General features: G+C 39.4%; 1 protein-coding gene across 1 annotated transcript; it reads left to right on the forward strand.

Annotated features, from left to right (window-relative positions):
• The first annotated feature begins 27 nt into the window (after positions 1-27).
• LOC126985137 (membrane-associated tyrosine- and threonine-specific cdc2-inhibitory kinase-like) lies at positions 28-26,060 on the forward strand. The gene is made up of 10 exons (XM_050839690.1): positions 28-193; positions 6,827-6,959; positions 8,862-9,048; positions 10,763-10,964; positions 13,828-13,950; positions 14,190-14,385; positions 17,110-17,255; positions 17,604-17,769; positions 23,525-23,687; positions 24,477-26,060. The coding sequence occupies exons 1-10, from the start codon at positions 107-109 to the stop codon at positions 24,709-24,711; spliced, it is 1,638 nt and encodes a 545-aa protein (XP_050695647.1). The 5' UTR covers positions 28-106; the 3' UTR covers positions 24,712-26,060.
• The last annotated feature ends 690 nt before the right edge of the window (positions 26,061-26,750 follow it).

A 26,750-nucleotide genomic window follows, 5' to 3' on the forward strand; every position in this document is an offset into this window, starting at 1 on the left:
CCACCCTTAACAAAGGCATTGTTAGCTATTATTTCTTAGGCCTGTTGCCCTGTACGCGCCTGCGCCGTGCGGCAGTGTTTGTTTTGATGGTTTTCCCGCGAAAAGGATGTTGAGTGTCGGGAGCACTACTGACTCTTTCCACCGTCCTGCCCCAGTGTTCATTGAAGGGGAACGACCACTCTCCACCAAAAAGGTAAATAAAACGACTAAGAATGCATAAATTTCTGGAAGGATTTGACACTACTAAAACCAGAGGCCCCGACAACATTCCCGCCTTCATCCGCAAATCCCTTGTCCCCATCCCCCAGGCCATCTTCACCCAACCCCTGCTTTGGCAAACATCAACCCTTTATTTAAGACAGGTGACCGGACTTACCCAGCCAATTATCGCCCCATCTTACTAACATCGATTCCATGTTAAATTTTCGAACACAATACATTAACACATGATGAATCACCTTGACACAATCAAGCTCCTTACTGACTCACAACACGGCTTTCGACCTTAGCATTCATGTGAGTTGCAACTCATTACTATATTTCATGACATGACGAGGCTACTTGACCAACATGACATTGAACAAGTTGACACAATTCTTACCTGTATTTCTTACCTGGATGACCTTTCCCTGTGAGCCATGCCAACTAATGCTCTGAAACCCAGTTCCAGGTTGACCTTGGGCTCATAGAGTCTATACTGTTCTGTACTGTGTCTCACTGACGTGGCGGTGTCCAAATGAAAATCCTGTAGTAAATTTCTCAAATATCCAGGTTTACCAAGACGCATTGCTTGATAAGTCAAGACACATATCTTGTAGAATACTCATGCCTTAATGGGTAGCCAATGCAAGTCTATAAGTGCAGGTTTTATTCTCTCACGGGGGGGCAGACCCTTTATTAGCCTTGCAGCTCTGTTCATAACAAGTTGTAGTTTCTTCAGCAGATATTTAGGAAGGCCATAATAAAGTGAGTTACAATAATCCAGCTTACTAGTTACATGATTATATATAAGCATCTTCATAGTCTTATCATCCAGGTATTTCTTGACAAATGCAATATTTCTTAGATGGTAGCCTGCCATTCTCACCACCTGATTGATCTGTTCTTTGAATGATAAGAGTGCAGTCAAGTATCACACCTAAATCTTTGACTGACTTTTTTACAGTCATAGTGTCATCTTTTATCCGAAGAGTGGAAATATCTAGCCTCCAGAGATCCTTGTTCTTCCCCACAATCAAGCATTCAGTTTTATCCTCATTCAGCTTCAATTGCTTAGAATTCATCCATTTCCCAACATCATCCATAATTCTGCTCAGCTTATCTTCGGTGTTTTTCACATCACTCAGCGACAAATAGAACTGTGTATCATCAACATACAGTTTAAAGTCAACTTCATGCCTTCTTAGCAAATGTAAAAGACCGATAGTATAAACACAGAATAAAATTGGACCCAGTACACTTCCCTGGGGGACTCCTTTTTGCAAAAGTTTATGAGCAGAGAACGATTTACCTATTTGCACACAGTAAGTTCTGATCTCAAGGTAACTCCTCAGATAATCCAGCGCACCACTCTCAATTCCAACATTCTTACAATCCTGAAGCAATAGACTGTGCTCCACCGTGTCATACACAGCACTCAAATCTAACAAAATCAGAACACTGTGGGTCCAATTTACCTTTAACGATAGGTTTCACGATCGCCACTTTCTCACTCTCAGGAAGAGTCTTGTTTTCAATACTAGTGTTAACTATCATAGTCATAATATTTAAGACTATCACAGTCATAATAATATATAAATAATAGTTAACTATCACAGTCATAATATTTAAGAAATCACTAAAGTTTTCACTCTTAATGATGTCACTTATCGGCAAGGGATCGTTATCACAATACGTCAGTTTCACCTTGTGTACGATAGTTTTCACCACAGCCACATCCACTTGTTGAGAGCTTGTTAACTTTATTTCAGGAACTAGAGTTTCCACAACGGATCCATGGTAACCATTGCCTGTAAAGTTCATGATAACTCAATTTTCTTGTCAAAAAAGTCTAAAAACTTATTTGCCTGCACTTCATCCAAGAAACCATCCGGAAGCTTGTTAACCTTTCTGTTTCCAGTCAAACTGTCAAGCACCTTATATAATTTATTGATGTTAGGCCCTGCCTCCACAACCTTATTCCGATAGTATTCTCTTTTCCGCTTTATCACAAGCCGATTTTCTTTGTTTCTTGCCTCCTAGTATGCTCTTCTTGCCTCATCTGTTTTTTGCCTACGCCACAGTCTTTCTTTTTTCTTCTTCTCTCTTTTTGCCCACAGTATTTTCGCATTAAACTAAGGTGCATGATCTCTCAACACTATCTCCTTTTCAATCAGAGGACAGAGGCTGTTTTACTCATCTTTAGCTAAACCATTATATAGCTTAACCAGGCAGGTAGCACAATTTCCACGGACAACCGAGCCATGTTCACAGATTTCACAACATTTAATAGTAATTTCCTGTTTTACAAAGTTAATCAATATTTCTGTTTGAATTTTTTTTCACAGTCTGAACGTAATCTTTTTTGCATGATGCATGATCTTCCAACACTCAATCAAATCAGCCCTCAATAACCTCCCGTGAACAGAAAAAAGCTCAAGAGCAGTAAGCCTGTCTGCATAGGACAATTTCTCTTGGCCATCTATGTTTTTGGTCCACCTTCGCTGGACTGACTCTAGTAGCTTAATGTCACCAATATAGCCAGTGTTCCACACAACTGAGCTGAATTCAAGTAGAGGACGAACATGAGTAGTGTACAGTGCCATCATAAAGTCACGAGAACGGCATAGTGTTGATTTCAATAAATTGGAAGCCACACCACCCGCTTTGGAAACCACAGAACGAATATGGTCATGAAATTTCAGTTTAGTAGCAATCATTACCCCTAAATCTCTGCTCAGAGTGGTAAATGGGATAGGAATATCACTAATGAAGTACTGGTCGTAAAGGCCAGCAGGAGGGAGATCTCTGCCAAATCTTAAAGCCACACACTTGTCTGGGTGAAGGTTAAGACCCCATGATTTTGCCATTCCATTCAGTACATCAGTATCTTGCTGGAAAGTAGCCTGATTGTAGAGGAAATATTATTACTCTGAACCTTCATGTAAATTTTTAAGTCGTCAGCAAAGATCTTATATTGACAGCCAAGTGATGAGGCCAGATGGTTAATGTAAATAAGAAAAAGAACAGGACCCAGGACTGAACCTTGAGGAACACCACTCATCACACTTTTGCCAGCACTAGAATAACCGTCAACCACAACTGACATTTTCCTCCCAGTAAGAAAGTTGTGGATCCAAGACAATATGTTACTAGAAATACCCAACTGATGTAACTTATACTCTGTTCAGAGCATGAAGTCGGTTCAGGGTGGAGTTGGTATCATTGTTTACCTCTAGCCATGCTGCCAAATCAACCTTCGTACATTCTCTCTCTCTTATTTCCCATGCATATGCTATTTGAAAGTGATATTTTATATATTTTGTGTACTGGGTATAGTAAAGGAAGCTACATAGTACAATGAGTGTCAATGTTTAGGATTATATGATTTATAACAACGATTTGTTTAAATTCTATGACGTGGCAGCGATTTTTTCCCGTGTTGCCACGTGGTGGTGGTGGTGGTGGTGGTCGGCGTGTCCCCTTAGGTTCCTTGTTATTATGGTATAGCATTTAGGAAAAGTTTGGGTCAGAGGTTGAGCCAGAATCATGGTAGTCCAGAAAGTTGTAGGGGTCTTCGAAGCCACCCCTCTCCTCAGTGTCAGTCAAATCATGTTCGGGGTCGGCCTCTTCCTCAGTGCTGGAGCCATCCATCACTAGTGTTAGTGAGTACTGCTCATCCAGAATACCACAAAGATACTTGTTTTTCACAGTGATATACTTAATTCCATAAAAAAAAATCAGCATTTTGTAATAAAATGAAATGGTTCATACCGTAGTTTAGGTGAACAGCATAGATTTTAAAAATCCACATTCATTATGGATATTCCAATTATCATAACCAATTTCCAACTGGGGTATAAAAATTTAGCTATAAAATTGATTTACTTTTCAATACAAAAGAAAAAAAAGTTCCTATACAGCCAGGCCATACATTTAAAATTAATACAAACAATAACCGGAACTTGGTAAGTCAAGAGGAAAACAGCTAAACTTTGAATGTTTTTTACTCAAAACGGTTTTGGTGATGTCGTCCCTTTACCTCTGGACGCCTCATATTTAATGCTAGATTTTTCTAAAGGAGTGTTATTCCTATTGTCTTCACTACATTTCTTTCTTATCTATCTGAAACTTTTGAATCAATCCTTAACTGGAAGATTCAAAAGCACCTTTCCATTTCTGACCTTCTATCTGATCACCAGTATGGGTTCCACAAGGGGCGTTCTACTGGCGATCTTCTTACTCTCAACTGATTCTTGGTCATCCTCTCTTAGCCGTTTCGGTGAAACTTTCTCTGTTGCACTAGACATATCGCAAGCTTTCGATAGAGTCTGGCACAAGTCTTTGCTTTCTAAACTGCCCTCTTTTGGATTCTATCCCTCTCTCTGTTCCTTTATCTCCAGTTTCCTTTCTGGCCGTTCTATCTCTGCGGTAGTAGACGGTCACTGTTCTTCCCCTAAACCTATCGACAGTGGTGTTCCACAGGGCTTTATCCTATCACCCACTCTCTTCCTGTTATTCATCAATGATCTTTCCATTACAAACTGTCCTATCCACTCATACACTGACAACTCCACTCTGCATTATTCAACTTCTTTCAATAAAAGACCCTTTCAATAGTAATTCCATGACTCCAGACTGGAGGCTGCAGAACGCTTAACCTCAGACCTTGCCATCATTTCCGATTGGGGTAAAAGGAACCTTGTGTCCTTCAATGCCTCAAAAACTCAATTTCTCCACCTAGCTACTCGACACAATCTTCTAAACATCTATCCTCTATTCTTTGACAGCACTCAGCTGTCACCTTCTTCAACACTAAATATCCTCAGGCTATCCTTATCTCAAAATCTTAACTGGAAACTTCACATCTCCTCTCTCACTAAATCAGCTTCCTCGAGGTTGGCCGTTCTGTATCGTCTCCACCAGTTCTTCTCCCCGCACAGTTGCTATCCATATAGGACACAAAGGAAGAACAAACAACAGCAGACCTGCTGGTCCTTACGAGGCTGTTTGTGACAAGCTACACTAACTATCTAATCAAAGGTGGAAGATGAAGGATAGCAAAGGCGAAGGCTCCTCCCCACCCCCATCCCTCCAGCCAAAGGTGGCAGGAAAGGAAAAAGGGGCCTTGTCCGCCCTTGTATGGAGTATGCATCTCATGTGTAGGGGGCTCCACTCACACAGCTCTTCTGGACAGAGTGGAGTCTAAGGGCCGAGTCACACATACACGGTTCAGCAATACGATTCATTGCGGATAGCTATCCGCAATAAAACGTATATCCATCCGCCATAATCCGCCACTATCCGTAACCGTCCGCACAGAACCGTGGAGGGGCTGTGGTTTGTTTGAAATGCTCAAAAATACCACGGCTGAGCATCCGCAATCGAAATGCAGTGGCTCCCCAAGAGATACGCAATAAATTCGTATTGTGTGCAATCGTTCCATATTGAACGTAGTCGATCCATAGTGAACGTATTTGATCCGCAATGATACGCCCGTCAGCGCCGATGTATGATATGTTGGGTGGATTGGTCCGGCACCAAGGCGGCTACTAGGGGCTTTCCTCTATATGTGGCACAAACAAAGCAATCTATCCGTGATGCTCCATAATGGCTCCGTATATGTTCCGTATTTGCCGTAACAGTTTCGTAACTGAAAGGCAACTATCTGTAACAGGTCGGCAATTGGAATGCCTCTATCCATAACTAGACCGTAACTATGCCGTATCTATCCGTATTTCAAACGTATCTCTGCATAACAGAACCGCCATATGCATGGCGGTTCATTGCGATTAAGATACCGCTCCATATGAACCATAGTGAACCACCAAAATTCAATCCGCAGTGAAATGTATCACTGAACCTCGTATGTTTGACCCCAGCCTAAGGCTCTTCGTCTCATCAGCCCTCCTCCTCTTACTGATAGTCTTCTACCTCTTAAATTCCGCCGCCATGTTGCCTCTCTATCTTCTATTGATATTTTCACGCTGAATGCTCTTCTGAACTTGCTAACTGCATGTCTACCCCCCTCCCGCGGCCTTGCCACACATGACTTTCTACTCAAGCTCATCCCTTTAATGTCCAAACCCCTTTTGCAAGAGTTAATCAGCATCTTCACTTTTTTATCCCTTATGCTGGTCAACTCTGGAACAATCTTTCTTCATCTGTACTTCCTCCTGCCTACGACTTAAACTCTTTCAAGAGGTGGGTATCAGGACACCTCTCCTCCCGAAATTGACTTCTCTCTCGGCCACTCCTCTAATCTTTTTAGTAGCAGTGAGTAGCAGGCTTTTATTTATTTTTAAGCCCTTGAACTGTTTCCTTTGCTGTAAAAATAAATAAATAAATAAAAAATAATCAAAAATATATACACCAATAAACATATAGAAAAATCACGCATGGACAGCTTAGACATAGCACAGCACCACACCCATAAATGTAACCCCAGGGCAAAGAGGCTATGCCTCTAGGCAAAAGATCCTAGTGGAAGTTCTGCTTTACTCCATTAGACATTTGCCTTTATCTTTCAATGATTTTTTTCTTATTCAGGGAAGCTGCTTTATACTAATAACTCAGAAACCATGACATGGTTACCCTTGTCCTGTATTAATTGTATGTACTTTTCCAGTCCCGAGGCACACCAAAATTTGCTGCCCCTCCTAGAGCCCCAGTCAAGAGTTGTCCAGTTACGAGAATTTTTTCACGCATCAATGACAGTGATAGACCTCAGCCAGTGTCTTTCAGGGAAGACTCAGATACTTGTAAGTACTGAAAGGAAATGCTAGAAACATGCCAAGTTATTTTAAGTTACATATTCAAAGCCACATGTTTTGTACCTTGCATTAATTTTGAGAATTTGTAATGAACTTTTCAAACATTGTGTACCAGGCATCACTGTGCCTAAATGTTCCTCTGGTCAGAGCTTCTCTGTAAGCTGTGAAGCAGAGTCCAGTACTCTTTCATTTAAATATAGCAGAGAAGAAATCATCACCATGTACTTCATACAAAACAAAACAATTATAGGTTAACCCTGACAGCTTTGGTTTTATGTAATTTTTTATCAAAATGACTTAAAGTGGGTAAAATCAGTTCTCATTGATATATATATATATATATATATATATATATATATATATATATATATATATATATATATATATATATATATATATATATATATATATATACGTATATATTTAGGAGAGGCGGTGGCTGAATCGACAGAGTAACACCACCGTGTTCAGGAGGACGCGAGTTCAATCCCGCCGTGCCACCAAGCTGGGATTTTTCAGCCACGAGTGGCTTAAAACTACCCACATGCTGTCCAGAAGACCACCTATCAACCCGGACTCTAGATTCTAGGATTAAAGATGAGCTCCAGAGGCAGCATGAGCCAATGCAAGATGGCGCCGCTATAAACACTGCCTGTGCCAGAACGGGCTGGGCCGACCATCAGGCCCCACCGGAAAAATATATATATATATATATATATATATATATATATATATATATATATATATATATATATATATATATATATGTGTGTGTGTGTGTGTGATCCAAACCATAGTGAATATTGAGAATCATTTTGTGTATTGTCAAATGCCGCATTTCCTCCACGATGCCATTGTCTGCCAGATTGCCAGGAGAAATTAAGCTAGTGGAATCGCCAAGCCAAGGTATCGATAACAGTCATACCACTATACCTGGAAGCTTGACTTTCAGCTTTGTTTTTATTGATAATAGATTTAGATTGAACATCATAATGTACAGTAATATCCCAGACACAGGCAAGAACACTAGCAGAAAGGCATTTGCATTGTTACTGCAACTCACCTTGCTACAGAATTAGTATCTTATCTGAAAAATACACCTTTACGTGTTTTTTTTATATTTTTTTATATTTATATAATTATCACAATTTCACACAAACACTGATTCCATTGAGTTTGTCAAGCTAAAAACTTTCTATTGATGTATGATGATATATATATATATATATATATATATATATATATATATATATATATATATATATATATATATATATATATATATATATATATATATATATATATATATATATATATATATATATATATATATATATATATATATATATATATATATATATATATATATATATATATATATATATATATATATATATATATATATATATATATATATATATATATATATATATATATATAATTTTGTCCACTGTGGACAGTGAAAAGTCGATGCCTCTGAAAGAGGTCTTTGTGTCTTTCAATATGCACCACATTGCAGACTAAAGACTCCATTTTCCAACTTCTTTTCCCACCCAATACATTACAATGGCAGCCTCCTTGCAGTTTGAACCTCAAATGAATGTTTCACTGGCAACTAGTATATATTTTTCTTACTTTTATTTATTTATTTATTTATTTTTTATTTTATTTATTTTTTTTTTTTTTCAGTGATTTTTAGAGAATTTTTATATGCCAATTTCTCCATAATTACAATATGAAGAATTCTGACTCGGGATAAATTATGCTGTACAATGCTGTAAATTATGCTACACCATATTCTTTACTATATCAATGGAATTAGTATGGAGATATGTGCCACATGTGTTTTGCAATGTAATAAATAAAACTAATTGGTGTTTTCTGGAGCAGCCTTCATTGTCCAGAGTTCAGTGTACAGTGCCAAGAAGTCCGAGCTGTACTTCGAGCAGTGTTACGTCATTGAGGAGAGACTCGGCGCTGGCTACTTTGGGGAAGTGTATCGTGTGAGGAGCAAGGAGGATGGACGCCTCTATGCTTGTAAGAAGACTCTACTCAGATTCCGGGGTGAAGGAGACAGGTATATAAGATTATTTTCAAGCGTCCTTATTGTCTGAATACATTTTTATCTTAATCATTACTTAAAGTGAAAGTATAGGAGTGCGGGCTTGGGTTTCATTGTATACTTAAGATTAATACTTTACATGCTAGCAAGCAGGATGGACTCTTCTCAGATTCCATTGTGAAGGTGACAGGTTGACAATGTAAAGAAAATATTTGTGCTCAATTCATCTACCCCCCAGTATTCACAGGTGATTATGTACTCCTCCCCCTGCACAAATAAGGCAGGGCTATAGACCCCCCATAAAAGTGAAAAACTGTAGATGTCTCTAGTCTCAAATCTTGACTCAACCTACACCCCGAAGCCCCTAAATATTGTAATTGTTTAATTGTTTACCTACCAACCCTTTACAAGACTAGTAGATGTATTTTTCTCTCTCTGTCTCTCTTTGGCTGCCTGTTTGTCTGTTTTTGCCTTCCACAACAAAAACATCCAGCAGGAGGGGATTTGATTTTCTTGAAACTACCCATTTATCAACTTACAATTCACACCTCAGCAAGCCTGACCTCACTCACCTGGCCTACATGCAACTTATGGATTTTAACCATAGCTATATGCCATATAACATTCCTTACTATGATATCAATGGAGTTAGCATGGAAAGATGTGCCAAATGTGTCTAAAAATGTAATTAATAAAACTATGCCTCCATGGCCTAGTGGTCAGCATGCCTGGCTACTACACTGCGGGCCTAGGTTCAAATCCCGGCCTGGGCAGTCAACATGCAACTCACCTATCTGTTCATCCTCCCTTTCTGACTGGTCAATAAATGGGTACCTTGGGAAACCTGGGGAAGATAAACTGTGGTAATCAGATTTCACATTGACTCGTGTCCCGGGGTAACTGGTTCTTACCTACCACGGGCTCAAACAGATCAGAGATGAGCACCACAGCCACACGTAGCTATAGCGTATGCACCCACCTTTACCTTACCTTTGATAACCTGACTCAGGTCAGGTGATAATTATCATAATTATTGAGCTCTCATTGCTGGATTACAAATTAAGCATATATTACTAAAAGGACTATGAAGAGTCTTATGCACCAAACCTGTATGTTTTAATCTTGACCATATGTTGCTACAGAGTTATGATGTAGTGGGGTGTAGAGCAGAGGTTCCCAAACTTGACCATACCAAGGACTCCCAGACATGATGAGTCCCAACCGAACAAAATTTATCATTACTATACTGGGATACCCAGTGCAACGTAGTACATTTAATATTTCCTTATTCCTGCCGAAGTATCGATACCACCGACACTAGGATGATAGAGAATTAATGATATATTTTTATTCTGTATATTTTTTTTCTGGAGAGTTGAAAAATATTAATTTCTTTCATCGTGTTGCGGACCCCCTAGGGCCTTCTTCCGGCCCCCCAGGGGTCCGCGGACCACAGTTTGGGAACCTCTGGTATAGAGGACCTGGAAACAGTGCTCAAAAGGGAAAGACTCTGATGGTTTGGACATGTAAAGAGGGCAGGGGAGGATACAGTGCTGGGAGTTTGGGAGAGATTAGAGGTAGAAGGAAGGAGACCAGTTGGTAGACCTAGAAAACATGGAGAAGGTGTATACAGGAAGATTTGGCGTTGATGGGATTGGATGAGCATCAGGCAGAAGACAGAGTAATGATTGTTTCTGTTTTTCTCCTCACCCTTCCATTTCCAAACCAGGCGGAGGCGAATGACAGAAGTACAGAAACATGAGAAGCTGCCAAAGCACAAGAATTGTGTTAGGTTTTTTCGTGCATGGGAGGAGCGGCAGCACCTCTACCTGCTAACTGAGGTGTGCAAGACATCCCTGGCTAACATGGCAGAAGACCGGCATGACCTTCCTGAATCTCTCGTCTGGGAGTACTTGGTGGATTTGCTGCAGGTTAGTAGTTATTGCAGTGTTCTGAAAACTAGACATTAGTGTGAGACATGTTAGTAATGTATGTGGATCTTAAGCTCCCACAATTTTTCTTCGCTTTTTATTTGAATAATTTTATTGTACATAGTAACAGCTGAAAAGGAAATAATATCAGCTTAGTTTATCCATGATTATATACAACTTTTTCAAAACAACATGTGAGCTCTACCAAAAATATGAGTCTTTTTTTTCTAGTTTGCACCAGAAATGGTAAGCTACACATCCAAGGGAAAAGTGACATTATCAGATTAGCACCCTCCCTACCTACCCATCCACAACCCGGGGAAGGGACCTAAGGGGACACGGGGGGGGGGCTAAGGGGACACACACACACACACACACCACGACCACCACCACCAGAGAGAGAGAGAGAGAGAGAGAGAGAGAGAGAGATACAGAGTCAGAGTCAGAGACTGAGGCAGAGAGAGAGACAGAGACAGAGAGGCAGAGAGGGACAGAGACTGAGAGAGAGGCAGAGGGAGACAGAGACTGAGACAGAGGTAGAGAGGGACAGAGACAGAAACTGAGAGAGAGGCAGAGGGAGACAGAGACTGAGAGACAGAGACAGACAGACAGAGACAGAGAGAGAGGCAGAAAGGGACGGAGACAGAGACTGAGAGACAGAGGCAGAGAGAGACAGAGACAGATAGAGGCAGAGACTGAGACAGACAGAGACTGAGAGACAGAGAGAGAGAGAGAGAGAGAGAGAGAGAGAGAGAGAGAGACAGATCCTTTCTATAATGATCTCCCCTCCTCAAAATATCCAAGAAGAATGAATGGAAGAAAGAAAATATAAAGAAAGTGAAAAGACTAAGAAAGAAAGAAATAAGGAAAGAGAAATCAAGAATGAAATAAAGAAATAAAGAGAAAAAACAAACAAAGAGAGAAGGAAGGAGAAAGAAAAGAAGAATGGGAGAAAGAAAGAAAGCAAGCAAAATAAAGAGATAAAGAAAGAAAAAAGGGAATAAATAAAGGAGAAATAGAGAAGAAAAAAGGGAAAGAAAGAAAGAAAGAAAAAGTAAAATGGAAAGAAAGGAGAAAGCAAGTAAGAAAGGAAAGAAGAAAGAAAGAGAGGAAGACAGGAAGAGAGTAAGAAAGGAAGGAATAGAGAAAGAGGAAGATAATTATCTCTGCTAATCCTCCCCAATAGGAACACACCTGCGTTTTCCCCCTCTTCATTCATTACTTCCTCCCTCCCTCCCAAATCACACCGCTACTTCTGAGATGCTAACGTGTGAATTTTGTCTTCACTTCTCCCCGGCTCCTGCAGTACGGGGTTCTATCCATGCCCGGCCATAGCACTTAAAGGGTTAAGGCCTCTGCCATTTCACGGTTATACTCATCTTTTATTTCTTTTTCCTGTAACTTTTCTATCTTCAGTATTTCCTTTTTTACTTCACCTTTCATTTCAAACACCCACTTTTCTTTCAGCTTTAACTTTTCCAGCACTGCAAGATGGTCAGATCCATCGAACATTCCTCTTACTACCTTCACGTCACAAATTTCTTTTCTAAGCCTTTCATTTACTGCCACATAATCAATCAATCCTTTTTGCTCATTATCTTCTCCCCTCCTCCATGTGTATCGGTGGATATTCTTGTGCTGAAAGGTGTTTGCTAGGAACATTCCCCTCTCAGCACAGACATCCACCAGGCACTCTCCATTTTCATTCTTCCCAGGTATCCTCCATTTTCCCACCACATCCATCACACATTCATCACCCACTTTAGCATTCATATCTCCCATCATAATAAGTTTCCTTTCTTTCTCAAAACTCTTCAAACATGCATTCATTTCCTCCCAAAAAGCTTCCCTTTCTCTCAGTCCTTTTATACTTTTCACATTTACTGGTGCATAAATACACACCCATGCATACTTTTCTAAACCTACTTTTCCTTTCACCCACAATTCTTGATCCCTTCCAACCATAATCAGTCACACCATTCCACACTCTTTCAGACATAACAATAGCACATCCTTCCTTACTCCTGCCTCTATACTTCTCATCTATCCCCGTCCATACAACCCCCCCCAGGCACACCCTCCCATGTACCCTCTCTACCATCACTCACACCAGTTCCTCGAATATGTGTTTCACTCACTCCCAACACATCCACTCTTCCATTTACAAAATTTTCAGTCATCACTCTTTTCTTTTCCTCACCACCTAAACCATTCACATTTATAGACACCAGTCTCATACATTCCTTTCTCTTCTGCCGCCCTCTGGCCATCGCTCCTGCCTCTAAAAACTCGATAAAAGTATTAGAGGCCACCAATGGGTGGCCAGTCCAATGTAGTGTTATGGAGACTTGCTCCTTGTCAAGGCTAAAAGGATTAAAACAAAGCAGCTGATGGTCACTGACCCCTCCCCGTTAGTTCTGCCCCGCAGGATATAGTAACGGTGCGCACCACATGAAGTGGTGCCTGTCATGTTTCATATCATGCAGCCTACTACTTTACTACTACATTTTATAAATTTAGATGTTGATTTTTTACTCCTTCCATGTCAGTTCCTGCAGGTTGCAAGGGCTAAAGACATATTAACCCTTTCAGTACAGTGACGCCAACATAGACCCCCAAAAAATCCCACTGGTTCATCTTACACCCATGCTTCTGTTTACCTTGTTTTTTTACTAATGTTATTTATGCTCCCATATTCTCCCACAATAAGCAACCTCAGTGTGTTTTGTCTGTTCTTATCTACTATGTATTCATTCCTATTTCTTTATCAGTCATGCCAAACTTCATGTACACCCTTTCATTACTCCTGCCTGCCTTTATGCTCATCATGGACATATATCATGTTTTTTAACTTACTTTTCAGGGTGTGAGGCATTTACACAAGCATAACCTGGTTCACATGGACATCAAACCAGAAAATATTTTCTTTGGCTATGATGGCTTGTGCAAGTTGGGTGACTTTGGTCTAGTCATTGATTTATCACAGGTAAAGTACCTTTATTTGTTTTCTAAAATATTTTTGCCTTTGTACTGATAGGTGAAATTAAATTATTTTGATATCATAGAGGCTATCAATACTTAGATAAAGTTAATTAACTTCTCTTAAATTTTTATGAGCTGTTAGGTATATTATTTTGTTTTATTGATGTTTTAACACCTGTTGCCTTGTTATGAAATACAGGCTTTTACTTATTTTGTCACATTTCTATCATTTTAATATATCAGGGTTCTGATCATGAAGCTGTAGAAGGGGACCCTAAATATTTAGCACCAGAGGTGATGAAGTTGGAGTTTGGTCCTCCTGCTGACCTCTTCAGTTTGGGGATGACGATCCTGGAGTTGGCCACAGATCTTGACCTCCCCAAACATGGGGAGGCTTGGCAGATGCTGAGGCAGGGCATGCTTCCTCCAGCGGCAAATGGTAAGTGTACAGTACCTGAAGACATGAATTATATAATGACACACACACGTGCAAGGACACACACACACACACACACACACACACACACACTGACACACACACACACAAGTGTAAGCCCAGGCCCTGTAAAACTACAACTTTGTAAATACACATGCACACACACACACACACACACACACATCAGAAGTTGAAGGACATGGACAGACGAGGCGGAGATCAACAATCTATTTGCCATTCGATCAGGGCCCGAGCAACAGCTACCATATTTCCAGCCATATAAGACCCCCCCCCCTTTTTTTTTCAAAAAAGATGATTAAAAAAATCACTCTGTGTCTTATACCCCAATGGTAAGGTTTTGGTAGGCCTAGACGGTGTTGCATTTCGTGTTTACGCCGCGTAACACGTGGCGTGCCTTCTTTTCTTGTAACCTGTTTGGTTTTATCTTTTCACATGTTTTTCTCCTATCTTCTGCTTATTCACACTTCTCTTTTCCATTGTATCACACTATTTATTATTTAACCCTTTCCTTGCACGCGGTGCGGACGCGACTATCCCCTCAGGCGCAGTCGGGCAGCCCAATGGGGAGTCTCTTTTAACCTCTGTATCTCAAAAACTGTTCATCACAGCTAAAAACCAAAAACACCACTGGAAAGAGGAGGTCCAGATCTTTAGAGTCGGTTATGTATGCCTCTCTTGCGAATGTACATGCACGTTCAGGGAGTGTTGAATGTTAACACTTACGTCGGTGTGTGCGGGATGATCAGCCATATTGATGTAACTGCAGACATCTCTCCTTCAGACTGGCAAGGGAGTATTGCCAACTGCAATATTTACAACTATTTGGTCAAAGAATCAGTCAGGTGATAGGTGAAGCTATGCAAAAATGCCGCTATATTGGGCAAGAACATCCACCAGTTACTCGTCCGTAGATTTGCCGCGCTGGGCTGATATGATTTTCCACCAAATTTAGTGAAGAACCCACTCAATTGGCAATCCTGTGTTGTGAGAATTAGTGTTGGAACACTCATACGCGGGATATTTGAGTGCGGGTGGAGCTCGCAGTGAGTGTTTAGCACCACAAGCAAATACGCCTAACGCTCGCTGCGAACGTTTAGCAATGAAAGGGTTAAATCAATCAAAATTTGTACCTTCGGCATATACCGCGCAAGGTTAATTTTTTTTCTGAGTGAGAAAATTACTCTTTATACGCCGTAAAATGCAGTGTATTTCATTCCTGGGGACATCTGGGAATTATTGTGTCAAACGGAGGTGTTTTGGTTGTCGGTTTTGTACCAGTAACAATTACCCCAAGGTATAAGATGCAGGGTGAATTTTCGAATCTTTTTAAAAAAAAGTGCGTCTTATATGGCGGAAAATATGGTGCGTTCAACCACCAACATGAAGTTAACTCGACATATTGTCCGTGATGGGGAGTGAACGGGAGATAGTTATGTCCAAGAGGGCATACAAGCCGCCAAGGCTCACACCCCATTCCTGTTGCGAGCATAGTATCTGCCATTCCTGTTGTCGTCTTTTCAACACCATCCCTTTTAACCATCTTTCTGGGGGACATTGTTAAAGCACAAAGAATGCACACCGTAGTGCCGAAAACACAAAGATCGCACACCAAAGCACAAAGGTAATCGGACAAGAGCACACGAATGTTATCTTTATGAGTTTACAATGCAGACTGAGATTATGGTTGCCAACTTGACACCTTTTCCTTAAAATATGGAATGCCATTTGTTCCATATTTGGCTGTCTGAATGGTTAAGCAGATAAAATTCAGTTTTTTAAAACTGTAGTGAGCGCATTTTTCAGTGAACCGCAAAACCAGTCCATAAAATTATGTTTATCAAGAGTCATCCTGAAATACTTGTAAAATACGGGTCGTAACATTCCTCTCCCCTTCCTCCTGCCTTCACCAGCAGTGGGCAGAGGCTGTCAGTCATGGCAGGCTAGAGAAATTTTAGGGTTGCCACCCGTTCCTTAAAATATGGAGTCATTTTGTATTGGAGAATGGGATGTTGCATTCCTTATTTTTTTAACTCAAGGTGGCAACTCTAACTGAGACTCTACTCCCATTGTTTACTCCCATTGTTTTCTGCTTTGGGCACACTCTTCTTGGGCAAACAAAGGGAACCCATGTTCATGTCTTCAACTTGTACAAAGAGACACACCAGTCCTCGTCGAAAGACAAAATTGGTTGGCTAGTCTGTTGTCAGCCAATAGTCGGTCTATTGTCATCCTCCCCTCTCCTTCTTGAGTCGTCACCTAGCAAGGGTATATGGTCCGTCCTCAGAGGGACATACATGCATAACCATGACAGGCTACATGTAGCCTGTGTCCCCACCCTTGAGGTGGCAACAAATTAACACACATAAAAAAAAAAAAGACTTGTACAAACAGGATCCCTGTATACCAAGTCACCGCTCGTAAATCAAAACACTCATAAGCTAAGGCACTCGTAAGCTGAGGTATGATTGTATATGAAAGATTATAATTATTGGCTCTGTTAGACTTTGAGTTCAGAAACAAATAAAAAGGTGTTATGTGATATACAGATTACTGGGCTGTTAAGTGTCCAGGCCATGTGTCCTAATATGATAAACACTTGTTTATTTCTTGGCTATTACATTGTTTACATAGTCACGTAATTATTTTACAACATTAGTTGTTTAGAATTACTTCCATTATGATAACATTATTTTCTAATTCCTTCAGGTATTTCAAATGATCTTCAGAATATGTTACTTGGTCTGCTACATCCGAACCCACAAAAAAGATTGACAGCTGATCAAGCTCTCTCACTCCCTTCAGTTAAGAAAGTCCTCCTTCGCAAGAGCATTAAAGATGCTTTTAGAAGTTCGGTAAGGTTTATTTGGACAGACCAGTAATAGAGGGATTGTAAAAGTAGTTATATTATGATATATGTCAGAATCTTTGTATTTTATAATCCAACAAACTATTTTATAAGAATTGTATGTCAGAATGAGTGGGTAATGTTATGGAATTACAATATGAGCAGTGCACTGTTATGTGGGCACTAGAACTGCAGTTTTCTCCTCTCCAAGAAACTTAGTTTGGGAAAAGGTCCATTTATTTTATCATGTAGGATTGTAATGACAAACTGTGGGTACCACTAGATTCAAGTTTGATCATTTTCTCTATTATTGGGTATTATATGCTGACAATAATGTTACACTATTTCTTTACAGGCAGTAAGTGTAATGGCAGCATTTACACAGACATGGGTCTTTGTCACACTGTGGTTATTATTCTTAGTCAAACCCATCACTGTCCTCTGGAAGAAGAATACAGATGACATGGATAGCAGCAAAATGAATCGTTTTGATGCTGATATAACTACAGAATTATCAGATGGTGAGCAAAAATATTGAATATACAGTAAACCCTTGATATAACGGACCCGCTTATAACGAATTTCGGATATAACGGACAAGGTCTGACAGTCAGAAATCCACGGGGACTGACTGAGAATAGTGGCCTCCTCGCACTCCTCCCTTTATCTGTTGTCCCATCCTTTTGTTTCTGTACTCTTTTTCAGCCCACCTGATGAAGTATTTTCCTCCTCGTGGTTTCCATTCAAATGAAGAACATATTTATACCACAAGAAAGTTTGATGCATCAATTCAGGACATAAATGTAATGGAAAATAGCCAAGTGTTTGAGAGTGTCAGTACTCACACAGCTTATGGGGGTCGAGAGGGCTAAGCCCCCCAGTTAGGTAGGTTAGGTTATGTTTGGTTTGTTTAAATTTATTCGGCACTCGGTGTGGGGCGCGGAAATACGCAGCCCAGGACGGTACATTGCGGCTGCGTTTGTGGTCCAATTCCCGGCCGATGTTACGAGAAATAGCTCCTTGCAGAAATAAGTCATTCTGCTATCCACCACGAATGCGCACTAGGGGGAAACACGAGAGGAAAAATATCAATTTCCCTGGTTTTGTTCTAGTTTGTCCACTTGTGATCTTTGTGATTGTTGAGTGAAATGTAGAAACTGTAAGCAAGTTAAACATCTCTCAGTCATTTTGCGATGCAGCTGCGGGCAGCGGCAGCTGTACAACAGGCATTGAAAAGTCAATCATTTAGTGATTTGTGACAGACAAAGTTATCAGATTATTTCATAACACTGAAAACTTAAAGGAAAAAAAAAAGTACCAGTGCGAGATTGGCGCAGTTTTACCTATACTGTACCTATACTATACGTAACAACACGGCCCCACTGCCAACCTGGCGGCCTCAGTGCCGCGCAGTCCATCGCAAAGTGCAGCTTTATAGACAACGTGCAGACAATATACGCAATAAAAAGAAACATATACCAACGTTTATTAGGTTCGTCTGTATTATTTTACTTTTTTTTTTTTTTTTTTTTCACCACATTTAACGGACTAAGCTCCCCCCAGTTAGTCTGTTATATCAAGGGTTTACTGTATATTGTATAATACTTAACCCAAATCTTCATAATGATGTTAGCTTTCACACCAGTGTTGTTTCTCATTCTTTTTGACTTCTGAAGTACATTTGTGGCCTGTTCTCGTGTTATATATTCTTTATTTGAAACTTAGCCACTAACGTAAGGCAAGTCTGCTTCTTTTTATTGATGTATATATGTATATAATCCTCTTATGTTTTAGTTTCCATAGCAATCTTTTGTGGAACTTTATCATGTGTATTTACCTAGTTGTAGTTTTACAGGGCCTGGGCTTATGCTCGTGTGGTCCCGTCTCCATATCTGTATTTTTCCAGCTTTTCCTTAACCCCACAGCGACGCAAAAGTTTTTCTTGGGTGATCTCCCATGACGCAAAAGTCATCGAAAAATACACTTAGAAACTGAGAAAAAGTCATAAAAGATTTTTTGTATAAAATTTTCTAGCGCACCCTGCTATGAAATCCGTTTCTTTCTAGGTTGTCGCATTTGGCTGGAATTCCGTGATTCCCAAAAAATTCCAACTTTTTACTGGTGCGACGTACAGAAAAAAATATTGAAGAAAAGTTGCTCATTATATCACAATGGAGTCTGAAAAATATAGTTTATAATCTTTGACCTTGAAATTTACTTGAAATTTACTGGCTATAGAGAGCCAAAGTTGTGGTAAAACTCAAATAATTTTGGTAAATTTTTGTTGTATTTTTCATTCTTGAATGAATCATATTGAATAAAAGTTGTAGAAAATAATCCGTATAACTCAACTGTGAAATCAGTTTACGACGGGCCAAATTTGTGGCTTTACCATGTAGCAGCGACGGGCCAAATTTGTGGCTCTACCATGTAGCAGCGACGGGCCAAATTTGTGGCTTTACCATGTAGCAGCGACGGGCCAAATTTGTGGCTTTACCGTGTAGCAGCGACGGGCCAAATTTGTGGCTTTACCATGTAGCAGCGACGGGCCAAATTTGTGGCTTTACCATGTAGCAGCGACGGGCCAAATTTGTGGCTTTACCATGTAGCAGCAACGGGCCAAATTTGTGCCATGATATAAACCCCCCAAAATAGATGATACATAATCTGATCACAAATGCTTTGATATATACTATGAAATGGTTTGTGTGAGGGGTGATTTTTTCTCATTTTTCTCGCTTGGAGGGACCATTAAGAAACATGAGCCCCGCTGCTACCGGGTTAAGATTTGGACTGACCGTTTGGCTGGAATTCCATGATTCCTGAAATATTCCAACTCTTTGCTGGTGTAACATACAGGAAAATTTATTGAAGAAACGTTGCTCATTTTATCGCGATGGAGCCTGAAAAATATAGTTTATAATCTTTGACCAGGAAATTTGATGCCTACAGAGAGCCAAAGTTGCAGTGAAACTCGAAAAAAAAAAGTTTCTCATTCTGGAAATAATCTCCTTGAATAAAAGTTTTAGAAAATCATCCGTATAACTCAACTGTGAAATCAGATTATGATTTGGTCTGACCGTGGGGCTAGAATTCCATGATTCCGAAAAATTCCAACTTTTTACTGGTGCGACGTACAGGAAAATTTATGGAAGAAAAGTTGCTCATTTTATCGTGATGGAGTCTGAAAAATATAGTTTATAATCTTTTACTGGGAAAATTACTGCCTACAGAGAGCCAAAGTTGCAGTGAAACTCAAAAAAATAATTTTTGTAGTTTTTCATTCTAGAATGAATTTCATTGAATAAAAGTTGTAGAAAATCATCTGTATAATTCAACTGTGAAATCAGATTATCATTTGGACTGACCGTTTGGCTGTAATTCCATGATTACCCCAAAAATCCAACTTCCGCTTCCCACTTCTCTGAACACTCCTGTGAACAAGATATTGGTTCATCAAGAACAGGTAAATCAGTGGAGGTGTCAAGACTATGCTCAGCACACACACGATGAGCAGAAACTAAAGGAAGACTGCCGAAACAGGACGGCTGAGGGAATATAATCGCTCTGCAGATGCCATGATGCAGAGGCAGGAACTGTTGATTATTTTTAGCACAGAGTCGTCTAAGGGGCAAAAGAGGTACCAGTTAGTCACTTAGGATCAACACATACATTGTTATGCGCGCCGTTCAATTTCCAGAGAGCTTCTCGTTTTCCAGCGCTGGCGTCGCGCTTGTCACCTACGTTGGAAAACGTTATATGATGCCAGTGTCATAGTCGTCGCTAAGGGGTTAAAGTTGTGCACACTCTTCGCTGATACTACATCCTCACTTAGTCTGTTCCAAACCTCTATATTTCTTTATGTCAGGCATCTTCCTTTTCTCAACTTTTTACTGTGCCCTCTTGTGTTGCTGACGTTTCTTCCTTCTCTTAGTAGTAACTCTTCATTGTCTACTTCCTCCATTTTAATCAATAGTTTATAAATTTGTATTAGGTCTTCCCTTTCTCTTCTTTGTTCCAATGTTGACAGGTCCATTTCCTTTTAACCTTTCTTCATATGACAATCCCTCCAGTTCTGGAACCATTTTTGTTGCCATCCTTTGTATTCTTTCTAGTTTTTTTATGTGTTTCTTCTTATGGGGAGACCATACCATTTCTGCATATTCCAATTTTGGTTTAAACATAGTGGTTATTATCTTTTTCATCATATCCTTATCCATGTAGTGGAATGCTAATCCTATATTTCTTACCATTCTATACGTATCATCGAATATCCTATTGACATGACTCTCAGGCTGTTGATTATCCTGTATTGTCACTCTCAGATCTCTCTCTTCTTGAACTTTTTTAAATATTTATCCATCCCATTCTATATGTCCATTTTGGTCTCCCTTCACTCTTTCCCATTTCCATTACATGACATTTTTTCACATTGAACTCCATCTCCCATTTCATACTCCAGTCCCAAATCTTATTCAGATCCTCTTGCAGAATTTCACAGTCTTTACTGTTTCTTATATGTCTCAGCAGTTTCACATCGTCTACAAACAGGCTCATATAACTGCTTACTTTCTCTGGCATATCATTTATATATACCAGGAAAAGTATTGGTGCCAATACCGATCCTTGAGGCACTCCACTATCTACAATTCTCCATTCCGATTCCATGTCCTTTACCACTGTTCTCATCTCTCTTCCCCTTAAGTAACTTTCCATCCAGTTCTTCATTTTCCCTTTCAAACTTTACTTTAGTTACTATGACTTCATCCATATAAACATTTATCTTGTCATCTTGTGGTTCAATGAATTGTGATTCTTTTGTGAAAACTTGCTGGAAGCTCTTGTTTAGTAGCTCAGTCATGTCTTTAGGATCTTCAATTATCTTATTTCCATCTTTCAGTCTTTCTATTTTTTCCCTTGGTTTGATTTTTCCATTTATGAATCTATAAAACAGTTTAGGTTCTTCCTTGCACTTTTCGACAATATCCTTTTCATATCCTTTCTCTTCTCTCCTTTTCACGTATTCATTCTTGCTATCTTAAAATCTTCTTTATTCCTTTGATTCTTATTTCTTTTCAATCTCTTCCACACTTTGTCTCTTTTTTTCCTTTGCAATTGCACATCTTGCATTAAACCAATCCTTTTTTCCTTTTTCTTTGGGTTTATACTATGGTACATGTGTGTGTGTGTGTGTGTGTGTGTGTCATCTGTTGGGCTGGGTTCACACGAGACACTTTTTAGTGGTCAGTGGCCACCACAAAAAATGGTCGCCATGAAAAATGGTGAGTAGGTGCACCATGCACATGAGCCACTCGGTGGCGGCCACTAATGAGGTCAGTACGTGGCGTTATGTATCTCGTAGAGATAGCAGCTGTCTGTGTTCTCTTGGTGCAGATGGAGCGCAAAATCCGCAGATGAAAGTAATGGGTTCACCCCATAATTAGCAACAGACTACTGCGTGTAGCATTCCACACATTATTTACAGAGCTAAAAGAGCACCCTGATAAATTTTTTGACTACTTCAGGAAGTCACATGACAGCTTTGATCATCTTGTGACAGTAATTGATCCATGTATAACACTGCAGGACACCAACATGAGAACGTGTGTGCCAGTAGAAGAGAGACTTGCGGTAATCTTAATGTAAGGCTGAACATGAAGAATATAAAGTCACATTAGATGTAATTTATTGACATAATTTATCAGTCTTTGCAGTTACATAACATTTCCACTTTCTACTTCTTGATAAATAAAACTACCACATTTAGTAATGAATCCATACCATAATTAATATGCAAAACTGTGAAACAAAATGAAACATTAATTCTGAAAGCATATAAGAGCGTATCCATCGTATCCTGAACACAAGTTATGCATGAAGGTCATACTTATACATCATTATGACATTTCATATAGGTCAGTGTCAAGACAGAGGGAAAGCGGCGGGTGGCAGGGTAGTGGCAACCAATAGTGGCTCGTGTGCACACTGCCATTTGAAACAACGGTATCTATCGCTGGCCACAGTGGCGTGGTCGGAAAAATGGACCCGCCTGCCACAACTCGTCACTGCTTTGTGGCGACCACAAAAAAGTGGCCCATGTGCATGCAGCCACAGAGATGTGTGTGTTCTATTTTGACCATTATTTTGTGGCGGCCACTGACCACTAAAAAGTGGCTTGTGTGAATCCAGCCTTATTGTCTTTATTGTGGCAGCATATGACTATGCCAAGAGAGTTTGTTATTCAGTCACTCAGTCAGTTCATTTCTTGTTTGTTAGGTGAAGGCTCAGAAGACCACAGCTTTGCCCACCCCCTGTGTGACCTGTCCTCATCCAGCAGTGAAGGGCCACAGTTTCTCAGCAAGCCATACAACAACTCCACTCCAATCAGCTACTTGAAGAACTTTAACAATCTAGTGGTTTCTCCAGTCACCAGAAACAGGTAGGGTGGCAACTGTCAATACCATCAGTGATTACCACAATGATTTATCGGTTGGAAAAAAAAAAGGGGGGGGGGGCTTTCTTCAATTCACCAATTCTTGTGTCAGCAGATACATCTAGCTTGGGAGTTTCTATGTTTTCGATGGAGTAATTGTTCCTTGTGTATAAAGTTCATATCGACAGTAAATCCTCTTTTATGGCAACAAACAAATGCTATTGAAATGCATCCAAAAGTTACATATTCTAGAAGCTAGGTATTGATTCTAGTGGGACATGTGGTGGACGGTGTGTCTTGCCGCTCAGCTGGAGTTGGAATAGATGCCTTCTGTTCCCACTTAGGTAGGGAGATGTGTGGAGCAGGGGAGCTCCTGGTGGGCCTGAAGATTACTACCGTGGTTCCTTTAATGAAATTAATGAGCCCCTTTAATTAAATGTCTGAATCCTCATAATTAAATGAGTCCCTCTAAATAAAGATTTGAGTTCATCTGAATGTGCCTGTACTTTAATGACTGAGTCACTTTTATTAAATGATTTGAGTGTGTTTAATTAGATATCTGAGTATTTAATTAAGTGTCTGAGTTCTTTTAATTTTTTTCTTTAATTACTTATTTATCATTAATTTTGTTATTTATATTTATTTATCTATTTACATCATATTATATTCCTGTATATCAGTGTTATATTACTCAATTTTATTAATTTTACCCCCCCCCCCCCCCCTCCCCTGAAAAAAAAAGAATGGAGCATACTTTCCCATTTTGTGCATTTGTTTTATTTTACATTGTTTCAGCCCAAATTCAAGTCCTGGAATAGAAAGCAGCCCAGTATTGTTTCGCAAGCACACTCCTCTCCCTCGAAGCAACCATTCTTTTAGGCAGCCAGCCAATGACAGTGATGCTTTCACGTCTTCAATCCATGATCAGCTGGGAATCAGAACTATGGAGGATGATACAATGCCGTCATTCAGCATCACTTCAAGAAACCTCATGGACTTATTTAATACTGCTGAATCTGATGATGAGTGAGATATCTGTATTATATTGGTATTTTAATACTTGTGGGAGATATTGTAGGGAATCTTTACAGCGGGTTTTTGGTGTGACATAAAACAATTAACACTACGGTTCGTACTTTAAAAACTGACCATTACAAGAGTATTACTCTTTTCTTCAAATCTAAGTCATTTGTGATTAATGAATTGATTACCTTAAAGATTAAAATTATTGGTTATTTTTTACTTTCTTGTTTGAGCTAATGTATGTGTGGGGGTGTGTATGTGCAAGTGTGTGTCCGTATGGTTGATCAGTGCAATGTTGAGGCTGCCTTCAGTTGTAGCAAAACACCACTTATTGGTTAAGCAACAGGTGTTGGTAGAAAACTCAAGTTAGAAAGTATGAATAAGGATTATTGTTTTTTTCATTGTTTATTCTTTAGTTCATATTCATAATAGAAGTATAATATGATAGCAAAGCTCCAAGGAATTGGCCATTACTTGCATATAAGAATAGACTTTTTCACATTTTATTTAGATGTCCTAATAACAATCATCTCACTAGTTGTGTCAAAACTTTAGTACACATCTGAATATATTGGTAGATTCATAATAGTATTCTATCTGAGATTCCCTACAAATTTTTAATATATAACTACTTTGGATAAGTAAAATACATATATGCAGTTGGTGTATATATACAGATATCATGAAACTTGAGAGTATTTAGAAATGTGCACATAATGAGAAATACAAATCATCCTTAGCCAAGGATAGCAAAGCTGAATAAGCGATCAAGTTATTTTTAGAGAACTGTTACTGATGTTCATATCACAAAGTGAGGATTTTTCTAAAAATCTGAATATTTGAAAAAAAATTACTCTATTACTGTCTCAGCCTGCCTGTGCAAAACAGTTTAAAATGCTGTTATTATTTTTCTATGGTTATAGTTAAAAGGAAATTGAGTTTATGGTAGAGAGCAATTTATTAATGATTGAGCCAACATATGTACTACCAACAACGTTGCTTTTTAAAGCAAGTAATAAGTCAATATTCTATGAAATGTGTTAATTGTGACTTGTTTTTATTGTATTCTGTACTTTTTTACATAATTACATATATATATTAAAAAAAATTACTAATCAGGTTAATCAACAACATACTGTTTATACAGTGAAATTATTACTCATAATAGTTTTGTACTCTTTTCTTACCATAAAATCCACATTTCCTAAGGTTGCTGCAGTCTTTTTTTGTAGTTTTCTACTGATGTTTTCACTAAGACAATCTTACATAACAAAATATTGAAGAATATAGTTTTGGAATATGAAGATATGTACCTGATACATGAATTAAACAAAAATAAAATCCACATAATCTGAATGAATTCTTTTTTGTCATTTAATATATATATATTTTTTTTTTGTGAAAAACTGCTTTTGTTTACAGATGTCATCATCTTCCATCATTCCTATTCCACTACAGGACAAAGGCTTTTCTCAATGTCCTCCAACTCTTTGTGCTAGTTTAGTCTATCCTGCTCCAGAAAATGCTCTAATTTTTATCTCAGTCCTTCAGCCTCCATGGTGCAGTGGTTAGTGTGACTAGCTATGAATCCGTGGTCTCAGGCAATCGGTGTGCAGCACACCCAGTTGTTCATCCTCCCTTGCGTGCTGGTCAATCAATAGGTACCTGGGGAAACTGGGAAAGCTGGACTGGGATAGGCCGTAAGTTACATTGGTCCTGTGTCCCAGGAAAAATGGGTTCATACCCACCACAGACTCAAGGGCCAATGTGACATAAATGAGCTCCACAGCCAAACACAGCTATAGCACATGCCCCCAACTTTATCTTACCTGGTCCTCTGCTTGCCCTGACCACTTACAGCTTCTGGGTTGTCACTCTTTCTGTTGCTGCCCATCTGTTGTAAATTCTGTGAATGATATGACCTGTGGTCACCTTGCCCAATGCCTTTTTAACCCTTAAACTATGAGTGTAGTTAGGGTAGGAATGCAGAAATGGTGGCGTACATCCAGCAGGTGTATGGAGGCAGAGCCAATAGAGGGTGGTGCA

The sequence above is a fragment of the Eriocheir sinensis genome, chromosome 58, assembly GCF_024679095.1.
Source record: "Eriocheir sinensis breed Jianghai 21 chromosome 58, ASM2467909v1, whole genome shotgun sequence".
Classification (NCBI taxonomy): Eukaryota; Metazoa; Arthropoda; class Malacostraca; order Decapoda; family Varunidae; genus Eriocheir; species Eriocheir sinensis.

Coding starts and splice junctions, on each gene's coding strand:
- LOC126985137 (XM_050839690.1), top strand. CDS start 107: ATGTTGAGTGTCGGGAGCACTACTGACTCTTTCCACCGTCCTGCCCCA. Junction 194..6,826: donor GACCACTCTCCACCAAAAAG/GTAAATAAAACG, acceptor GTACTTTTCCAG/TCCCGAGGCACACCAAAATT. Junction 17,256..17,603: donor AAGATGCTTTTAGAAGTTCG/GTAAGGTTTATT, acceptor ATTTCTTTACAG/GCAGTAAGTGTAATGGCAGC.